The sequence below is a fragment of the Rattus rattus genome, chromosome 2 (genome assembly GCF_011064425.1).
Source record: "Rattus rattus isolate New Zealand chromosome 2, Rrattus_CSIRO_v1, whole genome shotgun sequence".
NCBI classification, from domain to species: domain Eukaryota; kingdom Metazoa; phylum Chordata; class Mammalia; order Rodentia; family Muridae; genus Rattus; species Rattus rattus.
This window is the reverse complement of record NC_046155.1, coordinates 153,772,156-153,784,157: the sequence shown is the minus strand read 5'-3', so window position 1 is coordinate 153,784,157 and position 12,002 is coordinate 153,772,156. Positions and strand designations below refer to the sequence as shown.

The 12,002-nt window shown below is 48.6% G+C and overlaps 1 protein-coding gene across 1 annotated transcript in view; it reads right to left on the bottom strand.

Annotated features, from left to right (window-relative positions):
* Nucleotides 1–12,002, bottom strand: part of Sult2b1 (sulfotransferase family 2B member 1) — a 28,497-nt gene that overhangs the window by 7,360 nt on the left and 9,135 nt on the right. The window contains exon 2 of the mRNA XM_032893614.1: nt 5,022–5,164. Coding sequence (XP_032749505.1) covers nt 5,022–5,164 — 143 coding nt within the window. The remainder of the gene's footprint in view (nt 1–5,021; nt 5,165–12,002) is intronic.

Here is a 12,002-nt window from a genome sequence, read left to right as displayed (position 1 = left end):
CTGGGTTCGGACCCCAGCTCCGAAGGGGGGAAAAAAAACTACTTTTTTTAAAAAAAGATTTATTTATTTTATGTATATAAATATACTGAGTTGTCTTCAGACACACCAGAAGAGGGCATCAGATCTCATTACAGATGGTTGTGAGCACCATGTGGTTGCTGGAGTTTAACTCTGGCCATCTCCACATAAATTCTTTAAAAAGAAAGAAGGCTGGGGCTGGAGAGATGGCTCAGTGGTTAAGAGCACCGACTGCTCTTCCAGAGGTCCTGAGTTCAAATCCCAGCAACCACATGGTGGCTCACAACCATCTGTAATGGGATCTGATGCTCTCTTCTGGTGTGTCTGAAGACAGCTACATTGTCCTCATATATAATAAATAAATAAAGTCTTAAAAAAAAAAAAAAAAAAAGGTTTAGGGCCATCAAGATGGCACAGAGGATAAAGGCACTTGCGGCCAAGCGATGACCTGAATTCCAGTCCTAGGATTCACATAGCAGAAGGAGAGAACCAATTCCTACAGGTTGTCCTCTGACCCGTGCACGCTTTGTGATACACACACACACACACACACTATGGCAGGGGGAGCAGAGGGCGGGCTATGTTCTGGCCCTTTTCTGGCCTCTGCAGGTAACGTGCACGCACACATAATGCTCAGACATCCATGGCAGTAAAACACCCATATGCATAAAATTAAAAAATATAACCACCAGGAACTCCAGTTCTGGGAGAACTATTACTCTGCTCACCAGTGCTGGCTGTTTGTGGGGCCCCTGGGCATGTGCAGAGTAGACACTGCTGTATCAGCCCTGTGTATCACCTATTGCTTATCTCTGCTCATCTGCATGACAGACTGCAGCCCAATGAGCAGGTGGAATTTTCACAGAGGTAATTCACACACACACAGACACACACACACACAGAGAGAGAGAGAGAGAGAGAGAGAGAGAGAGAGAGAGAGAGAGAGAGAGAGAGAGAGAGAGAGAGTTTTTGTTTTAATCCCAGGTGTAGGACATGGGTGGGGCTGCTTCACAGCAGCTGACTGTGATTTGCCTCGTGCTCTAGCAGGGGTGTGATTTTGCCAGCTGCAGATAGTTTCTGAGACTGTGTGACATTTGGAATTCTGTGGACTTTTTTAGAGGGTATATAAATTCTAGAGCTGTGAGAGGCAGTTTGGGTTGCTGGTTGCTACTTGTGGTTTGTTAAGTAGTCATGTGCAAATTATAAACAAGAAGAAATTAGATATTCTGATGGCAAAGATCTAACTTGCCCCAAGGAATGTTACATATCAGCAGGAAGTAGTCTAACACTAATAACCCCTTTCGGATCCCTGACTTTATACAGGGAGCTCTTTCCTTTCTTCTCTGTCCTTTTCTCTCTCCTATCTAGTGTCAGGGGCTGAAAGAGTGGAAGTAAAGGAGTGGAGAAGGGTGGAAGAAAGAAGATCCCACAAACTAGCAAAAGACAGGCTGCAGCCTTTGAAGGTGTCGTGCTTCTGGTACCTGCATGCCTTTCTAAGATTTACCCACTTCTGAGTGTGTGGGGGTCATAAGGAAACACTGTATATTCTATAACTCTCTACTTTCTTTTTAAAGAAAGGGTCTCCTAGTGATCATGGACCTTACCATTTCTGTTAAACTGGCTGGCCATAAAGTCGCCAGGGTCTACTTGTCTCTACCCCTCAGCCCGTTTTGTGAGTTTGGGGACTCAAATTTGAGTTGTTGGCCGTGGCAGCAAGTGCATTTCCCTGGTAAGACACTTAACTGCCCTTATTTAGTTATTTTTGTCATTGTTCTTTTCCAGACAGGGTCTTACTATGTAGCTTTGGCTGTCCTGGAACTCACTATGCAAACTGGGCTGGCCTCAAATTCATAGAAATCGCCTGCTTTTGCCTCCTCTGCCCTGAGATTAAATGCAGTACACCTGACCAATTACTTTTGGGGTTTTTGTTTTGTTTTGTCTTTTATCTGTCTGACTATATTAAGAGGGATTGAGTTGAGAATTTCAGAAATACTAGGCAGGTATTCAACCACTGAGCCATGCCTCAGCCCCTCACTGGGGGATTCTAGGCAGGAGCTCTACCACTGAGCCAGACCCCCCTCACTGGGGGATTCTAGGCAGGGTCTGGAGCTACATCTTATTTTTTTTTTTTTTTTTTTCTTGGAGCTGGGGACCAACCAGGGCCTTGCGCTTGGCAAGCACTCTACCACTGAGCTAAATCCCCCAACCCCTACATCTTATTTCTTTTGACTTTTTTGTCATGAAACATTAAAATTAAATTAAGTAGCTGGGTGGTGATGGCCCACACCTTTAATTCCAGCACTCCGCAAGCAGAGGCAGGCAGATCTCTGAGTTTGAGGCCAGCCTGGTCTATAGAATGAATTCCAGGACAGCCAGGGCTACACACAGAGAAACCCTGTCTCAAAAACCCACCAACAACAACATATTCACATTAAACTGTCTAGACTGGCCTTGGGGGTCCTCCTTCCTCAGACTCTGGCCTAGGAAAGACAGTAGGCCTATGTCACTGCCTTGTGTCTGAATCCCTTGAATCCTCCTTTCAGCAAAGGAGTTGGAGTCAGAGGCTCAGCCTCAGTGGGCTTGGGGCTCTCCCTAGCTCTAGCTACGGTTCTCAGTTATCAATGACCAGGAGAGGGCGCCAGAGGAATATAATTGTTCTGCATTGTTCTGCATGTGTCACCACTGGTGACCTGTGAGCCTTTTAGGGGATACACAATGACAAGAACCCTCCACCAAGACATCTCAGTGAAGCGGAATCTGGAGACGGCAAAGAAGTCCCACTCCCCAATTCATGACTGCGTGTGCGTGTGCGTGTGCGTGTGCGTGTGCGTGTGCGTGTGCGTGTGCGTATTTTTCCCTATAGAGGGTGGGGGTTACTCCTGTGTCTATTGCCTCTCTATGCTCTTGGGACCAGTTTATAGTTGGAGCCCTTTAGTGGTGACTTCACTAAATTTAATTTAAATACAACCACATCGTTTTGCAATAATCACCCCCCAAAGCTTGTCATTTTCCCAACAGAAACTGTAATCCTTAAACAAATGCCCTCCTTTCTCTCCTCAGGCAGCCCCTGTTAACTTACCCTCCCTAGTGGCTTTTTCCTCCAAGCATGGCTATTTTAAGGGCCCAAGGTAATTCCTTTAGTGTCTCAGCCTGATGTCTGTAAGGTTCACACTTGGGGCAGGTAGGATGAGTCAGGGTTTTGTTTTTGTTTTGAATATTTATTTATTATGTATCATCATACAGCTTTCAAGAGGGCACTAGATTCCATTACAGATGGTTGTGAGCCACCATGTGGTTGCTGGGAATTGAACTCAGTGCCCTTAACTGTTGAGCCATCTCTCCAGCCCCTTTGTTCTTTTTTGTTATTTATTTACTTATTTATTTATTTATCATGTATATATCATACAGCTTTCTGCCTGCATGTATGGCTGCAGGCCAGAAGAGGGCACCAGACCTGATTATAGATGGTTGTGAGCCACCATGTGGTTGCTGGAAATTGAACTCAGGACCTCTGGAAGAGCAGACATTGCTCTTAACTTCTGAGCCATCTCTCCAGCCCCTTGTTTTTTGTTTTAAAGACAGAGTCTTACTACCTCAGGCTGGCTTCAAACCCAGTCTGTAGCTGAGGGTGACTTTAACTTCTGGTCCTCTTCCTCCTCCAACATGCTGGGATTACAGATGTGCACCACTGTAGCCAGCTCTCCCAGTTACCCTCAGCTGCCAACACAGCCTGGAATTACCCAGAGTCTCTGCTGGGGAATTGTGTCCATTGGTCTGAGGGCATGTTTCTGACAGTTTCTTTTTATATTTTTTTTTTGTTTATTTAACTATGTCTCTTTCTTTCTTTCTTTCTTTCTTTCTTTCTTTCTTATACACTGTAGCTGTCTTCAGACACACCAGAAGAGGGCATCTGATCCCATTACAGATGGTTGTGAGTCACCATGTGGTTGCTGGGACTTGAACTCAGGACCTCTGGAAGAGCAGTCGGTGCTCTTAACCACTCAGCCATCTCTCCAGCCCCCTTAACTATGTTTCTTGTTTATTTACTATTTGTCTCACTATGTAGCCCTGGCTGGCCTGGAATTTCCTATGTAGATCAAGCTCACCTGGCTCGCCCCTGCCTCCTTAGTGCTTAGATTAAAGACATATTCTTGATTGCTAATTGGTATAAGAAGTCCCAGCCCACTCTGGGCAGTGCCTCTCCTGGGCAGGGGGCCTGGGTTTTATAAACAGTTAGCTGAGCAAGCTATAGGGAGCAAGGCAGTCACAGCAGGATCCTGTTTGACTTCTGTTTCAATTCCTGATTGAGTTCCTGGCCTGACTTCACTCTATGATAGGCTGTGGTCTGGAAGTGCGAACCATACCAGGCCTTTCTTCTTTGAGTTGCTTTTGGTCAGGTGATCTATTATAGTAACAAAAAAGAAAAGCAGGAAGCTCACTCGCGTTCCTTATCTGTGAAGACTGAGTAGCGTTCTGCGTGTGAGTTCAGAAGGAAATGGAGAGGCGGGACATCCTCCACAAACGTGCTACACAGCAGGCATGGTTCTAGGCTCAGAGAACAAGCAATAGCCAAGGCAGACAAAGCTCTGAGAGAGAGCCAGATCAAGCTTCCAGTGGGCAAGCAGAGATTTAATCAATGAGGCTGTGCCTGGCAGCACACACTGCCATCCCAGAACCTGAGACACTGAGGCAGCAGGACCAGAGGTTCGAGGCCAACCCCGGGCTACATGAAAACCTGTCTTGACAAAAACGAACAAATTACCCACCAAACCACACGTGGCTGATGGCACTCAATGCTGTGAAGGCTTAGGGGACCTAGAAGGTCTGGGGACACTATTGCAGCCCTAGATTAGCAGACCTTCAGAGTCTCCCTGGAGCAGGGACTTAGGGCGCAGTGCAAAGGAAGGTGCTCCCAGCAGAGGACAAGCTCCCAGGTTCTGCAAAGCAGGCTCCTCCCTTCCCTCCTCCCTTCTTCCCTGAGCCCAGGCTAGCACCACAGGTACCTGATTTGGGGTAGGTGACGATGAAGATGTCGTCGTCCTGCACATTGCTAGTGTTCTCCGCCAGACTGAGGCTCTCTGGTGTGTACATGCCGACTGGAAAGGGGATGCCTTTGTACCTGAAGTATTCACCTTGCAGCTTCTGGCTGTAAGAGAGGGAAGGGCAGGTGTAAGGAAGAACAAGGAGGTCAGCAGGAGTTCCACCCCAGGGAGGAGTGTCCTTTCTCTGAGCCTCATGTGCCCACCGGAAAAGTGGACCCGCTTCGACTCCGCCACAACAATCCCATGATGTCATGTCTGCTATCCCCACGCTATGGGTGTAGAAGCTGAGCGCAGCGGCGGGAGGCCCAAAGCCACGCAGCTGGTAGGAGGAAGGATACTCCGTGTCTGCAAAGTGGGGCTAACTCTCCTCCTTGTGTTATTCCACATCCCGACCCTGGAGGGCGACACCACGTCTTCAGGCCATTTTCCGAATGAGGAACCCAAGCCAAAGGTGGCAGGTGCCCCGCCAACGCTGCACGCTGCAGAGCCCATGTGAGAGCCCACGATGACTCACTGAGAAGCTAAAACGATCTAGCTGCTTGTCCCAAAGCCATGACGCATTTACGCAGCCACGGAACTGAGTTTCCGAAGAGAAGGCTGAACCGAGACCTTTCAGAATGGTACAGGAAGTGTCCTACCAGTGAGCCATGCCCCAGCCCCTCACTGGGGGATTCTAGGCAGGGGGTCTACCACTGAGCCACGCCCACAACCCTCTATTAATTTGTTGGCGACAGGGTCTCTCTAAGTTGTTCTGGCTGGTCTTGAACTTTTGATTCTTGTATCTCAGCCTCCTAAGTAACTAGGATGACAGATTTGGGCCACCAGGCTCATCTAGGACACATTTTTATCTAATGATTTTTTTCTTCAGTGACAGAGCTTGAGTCTTGGCGCTGACACATTAGGCCATCGCCCTGCCACCAAGCTACAACCCTTGCTTTCATGTTTTGAGGGCAAAAGAAACCACAGCACATTGCTTCATTTCAAAGAAGCAGCACCCACTGAAGCCCCTAAGAACAGCCTGGCTTCTGGCTGCTGCATCTGCTTCACTCCCTTGACGGGTGGGACGAGTGTTCTCAGACACGGGTTAGCGTCCTGGCTTCTGTCCCTGGATGCATGTCACCTTATCTTGGGGAGCAACTCCCACATTGCACCACTGTGTAGTAACTGAATGCCATCAGTGTCCCGCTAAAGCCCTCTGCATGTGGCCTTCTCAGGTCCCTCCTCTCCCAGGGAGGTTAAGATGGACAGAACTGTGGTTGTCACCAACTGCTCTTAAAACACCTTGCTATGAGAGAGACCAGTGGGTCACGATGGTCATTCCCAAGACTCAGAAGGCTGAGACGGGAGGACAGAAAGCTAAAGGCCAACTCCAAAAGTATAGGGAGACCCTGGGAAGTAAGTGGTGGCATTGCCTGCCGTTTGTCCCAGGATTTGTGAGGCAGAGGCAAGGCAGATCTCTGAGTTTAAGGCCAGTCTACAGAGTGAGTTCCAGGGCTACAGAGAGAAACCCTGTCTTGACCCCATCCCCCAAAAAGGAGGGGCTGGAGAGATGGCTCAGCAGTTAAGAGCACTTACAGTTATTTTAGAGAACCCAAGTTCTGATTACAATACCTATATAAGGCACAAATGCCTTTAATTACAGTTCCAGGGGATCTGATGCTCTCTTCTAGTCTTTGTGAGCACCCATACAGACACACAGAGATGCAGACACACAGACATACAGACACACACACAGACATACAGACACACACACAGACATATATGCCCATAAATACATTAAGATGCATCTTAAAAAGAAAGCAGGAATGTTTGCAGTGTAAAATCCCCCAGTGAGGGGCTGGGGGTGTGGCTCAGTGGTAGAGCCCCTGCCTAGAACCCCCAGTGAGGGATGGGCATGACTGTGTGGTGTGTCACTAGACCCTAGAGCAGCAATAATAACTATGTTGGTGATGAGAGTTTGGTTCTGAGGTAAAACTCAGACACATGGAGGATAAGCATTCAGGAATATTCACCGTGGGACACTCTCTATGCCTTGCTTTTTTTGTTTTCTTTTGGTTTTGGGTTTTTTTTTTGTTTGTTTGTTTTTGGTGTATATATGGGTATAATACCTTCCACCTCATAGCATTTTCTAACATGGAGAAAGCATTGTATCAAAGTTGGTTAAATTTCATGGAGAAGAAAGGCAGGAGGCTGGCTGTAAGTGGTCAGCATACAGCCTGGTTGGAAGCTCATATCCCATAAACTTGAGATATCTGAGAAATAGCCATTTTGTACAGCAGTGGACCAGTATTAGCAAGGCCCTGTTCAGACCAGCCTGCAGGGCAGTGTGTCTTGTAAGTTGTAAATTCTCTAGATACTACATTTCTTCAGTGATGTTATCAGGTTTCTTTCTCCATAGGTTGAACCCCGAGGTAGAATTTGTGACATCACCAGTTACCAGGCAGTTTGGCTGAACAGACAGGAGCAGTGAGGTCAACGGTTACCAGGCAGATTAGATGGAGAAGGCCTGCCCATGGCAAAGCCTACGTTGCCTTGCCTCCTTGAGCCTCAGTTTCCTCACCTATCACAAGCAGACAGCAATAATTACTACTTCAAGCCTTCAGTGCTATGAGGATTATAAGAGCTTGTACATCTTAAGTGCTGGGCTTTTAAGAGATACTCGGTGGTTAGCCCCAGGTATGGTTTAGTCTTTGATCTCACCAACTCCTTGAGAGAGCTATTTCTTTCTCATTACTGGAGTGGGAAACTGAGTCACCTTCCACAGAAGGATCTTGTGCCCTTAGGCACCCTGAAATCATTCCTGGATAAGTAAGTAAATGAATATGGACACCTGGCCCACTGTTCCACCAGTTTAAAAAAAAAAAAAAATCTCTGAATGCAGCTCAGGTCCTGAGAGGCCAAGCGGCAGGGAATCAGGGCTGCTGGCACTCAAAGTCAGATGTGAGGCAATGAATGAGAGAGGGAGTGACGGCCGAATGTGCGAACGAGCGGATGAAAGAACAAGGGAATGGATGAATCCACACACAGACACATTTGAGAACGGATAGAGGAATGTCTAAATGAATGACAGAGTCGAGAAATGTCCCTGAGTGCTTGTGTCCCCTCCCTTTCCTGTGCCCTCAACCCTGGGTACTGTGGGGACTTCACCAGCCAGGATGTGGCACTCTTGAGCCTCCTGTGAGACCCCCACATCCCCTACTTAAGGCCAGCTCTGCCCCCCACCTGGCCTCTCCCCTCTGCTGTGTCCATTTCTCTAACACCTATCGCCCCTAGGGTCACACAGCCTCTTTGGGTTTCATGTCTTGTGCCTTCCTGATTCTCTGTGCCAACAGTCACAGATGCGTCTGTCTCCCCTGGTATCCTCTGAAGGCAACTCAGTTCCTATGGTAGAGAAGGGAGAGGGCTGAATTTGGACAGGGTTCCATGTCAGGAGACAGATGGAAGGAAGGAAAGCCACCATGGCCTATGGCCTAGTCTGCTGCCGTCATCATGTTATAATCCTGCCTCCGCCAAGGCTCCCACAGTCAGCTCTTCCCACCTGCAGGCCAGGGAGGGTCCTTCCCACCTGGAGGGACCGTCCAGGACCAGGTGCTTCTGCTCTTCCCATGTTCAAAACCTCAGGTTACCGACAGGAGGTAACCATGCTATTACAAGAACCCGCGAGGCACCCCCATCTGCTCTGTCCCTCTGTGCCACCATCTCTGTCAGCCCAGCCCACTGGCCTTGTTTCCCCTCCTGTGCTGGGTCGATCCTGCTGTAGGGTTTTACACATATTATGGAGGCCACCGGATGGACAACAGGCTGGCCACATGTGCTCCACAGCTGCCCCCCACTAACACACACACTTGTCCTCTTCTGATTTGTTTCTGTTCACACAGCTTAAGCTGAATATTGTCTCACCTCACCCAAACCATGGATGGGGCTCACAGAGGCTTTACTTTAAGGCTTTTGTATTTCCTGCTAAAGCACACATTGGGTGCCTTGGGAAAGGGTCCTGAGTCTAAACTCTGGTTACAGACACTTCCCACACACCTTCCCCAGCCTCAGAGGCGTCACATCCAACATCATCACTTCTCCATGTTTTGGCTCTGACAGGTTCCACGAGGTCAGGCAAGCCAAAGCTTCTACCCGTGGTATCATGCCAGCTCTACGAGAGGTTTGGATTTTGGAGTGCTTGGGGCTTCAGATCTCCTGAGTGGAGGTAATCAAGCCATATATTCTGGATGTCTTCTCTGTCCAGGGGCTTTACAGTGAAGAAACTTTTTCTTTATATTAATTGATTTACATGTATGGATGTTTTGCCTTCCTGTGTTAGCTGAGCACCACTTGCAGTGCCTGCAGAGGCCACAAGAGGGCGTCAGATCCCCTGGGGCTGAAATCACAGAAGGTTGTGAGCTACTCTGGGGGGGGGGCACTGAGAACTGAACCCCGGTCCTCAGCAAGAGCAGCCATGTTCTTACCCACTGAGCCATCTCTCCAGACTCAATTATTTATTTAGGTTCTGTCTCTTTCGTTAATGTCTCCAAAATGCTCCCAGCACTGCCTGCACTAGGGAGAGAAAACTTCCACCCGCACATCAGTGTCCACTGAAGGGAAGGAATTTCTGCACATGGTCCTCCCCGACCTAGTGGATTCACTCAGCGATGTTGTGAGATTTCTGATGACCCCCTGACCTATAGAGGAGACAATGGAGGTTCAGAGAGGCTGAGCCACCTGGCTAACATCACACAGCCATGGAGGGCAGAGCGGATGTGAACCCAACAGATTAGGATGACACAAAATTGACCGAGTCTGTCCAGAGAAGCCCTGGTCATACTGTATCCAGCCCCACCACAATGTCAGTGCCACAAGCTGGTCAATGTAAGGATCAATATAATTATCTCCTAGTTAATGCACTATAATAATGCACTATAACTTACGTTATAATGAAGTATAACATAAGCAAAGCTTGTAAAACACCGTCTTTTCTTGGGTGTTTAACCACGAGAAACAAAACATCCAGTAAAGAGCTTGCCTCAGAAGCATGTGGACTTGGATTTGACTCCCAGCGTTGCCATAAGAGCCCCAACTGGGACAGTTGCCACATGTAATGTAATCCCAGCACTGGGAGGGGCAGTCCCTGGAGTTCACTGGCCAACCAACCTACTCTAATCAGCAGTATTTCAGTTCATTGAGAGAACCTGTCTCAAAAGAAGGTAGATGCACCTGGCAAAATGGCTCAGCGGTAAAGCCACCGCCTGCCAGGCCTAAGGACCTGAGTCTAATCCCCAGAACCTCTTGTGGAGGAGAGTACGGACTCTTGTAAGCTGTCTTCTGACCTATGAGCACAAGCCGCTGCACGCACAGGCACACACATGAATATGTATGTAAATATGTAAATGGTGGGTGACTCCTCTGACAGCCACACTTAACCTCTGGCTTTCACATTTGTCCATGCATCTGTGCGCCTGAACACACACAGACACACACACAGACACACACACAAATACACACACAGATACACACATACACACACAGACACAGATACACACACAGATATATATACACACACAGAGAGACACAGAGACACACACAGGTACACACACATGCACACACACACACACACACACACACACACACACACAAACACTCGTGCACGAACTCCCAGTGAAGCAGCAGTGGACAACAGGAGATGAGAAGGTGCCTCTGTGCTGCTAAGGTGTTGGGGGAGGCAACCGTGAACCACAGACAGCAGCTCTGGAAATCACAGAGTGAGATGGCTCTGCACAGAGCCGGCTCCCACCAGAGCACACCCATTTCCATAGGATTTCTAGCCAGTGGCTGAACCACTAGGGACAGGAGGCAAATGCACCCACATTCTCGGGTAAGCAGGGCACAATGGGACAGTGCAGGCAGTCGGGAGAAGATGGGTAAGCCCGAGGCCTTTGAAGGGCTTTAGGAGTGTGTCACATCTCCTGAGGTGTGACACACTTCCTCCGACATTGATTGTACTATACGGCTGTTTTGTTTCTTGAGGCAAGGCCTCACTAAGTAGCCCAGGTTCCACTCAAATCCCTGGCAATCCTTCTGCTGTTGGCTCCTTAATGCAGGGATTACAGGGGTGCACACCAGGTCTATGTGCTGCTGGACATGGAACCCAGGCCTCATGTATGCTAGGCAGCTAAGCCAAATCCCGAGCTTGTGGTTCTCTCTATTAAGACGCCCGACATCCATTACTACAGTGATGGTCAGTGCCTGCCTGTGACTCTCTTGTCTATTCAGGATACTTGAGAAGGGACCTCACCATACCACTACCTCACTACCTCCCCTCATGTGAGCAATGGCCAAAGATATGTCAGGCTCCTGCACCAGAGGGTGGCCAGTCACCTACTGATATATCATGAGCCCTGGCCAAAGGTCAGGGGCTCTAAGAACACTGAAAATCCCAATGGCACCTTCTGTCCTTGGGATTGATTCAGACAGTTCCAAACGATGTCACTATAAAGAGCAGAAAGTGATGTGGGTCTGAGACAGGAGAATTTTGCAAGTTTAAGAACAGCCTGAGAGGGGTTGGGGATTTAGCTCAGAGGTAGAGCGCTTGCCTAGCAAGCACAAGGCCCTGGGTTCGGTCCCCAGCTCCGAAAAAAAGAAAAAAAAAAAAAAAGAACAGCCTGAGCTACAAATCCAGACCCAGTCTCATAATAAAGGAAGTGGAAGAAGAGAAGAATGAAAATGAGAAAGAGGAGGAGACAGAAGAGAGAGAGGAGGAGTGAGGGGGAAAGGGAGGAGGGAGAGGAAGAGGGAGAAGATGAGGAGGGGAGGAGGAAAGAGAGGAGGGAATAGAGGAAGAAGGAGAGGAGGAGGGAGAGAAGGAGGAGGAGGGAGGAGAGGAGGAGGAGGACGGAGAGGAGGAGGGAGCAGAGATAGGATTAATCTCAGACAGGGAGCTCTGCAACAGAACAT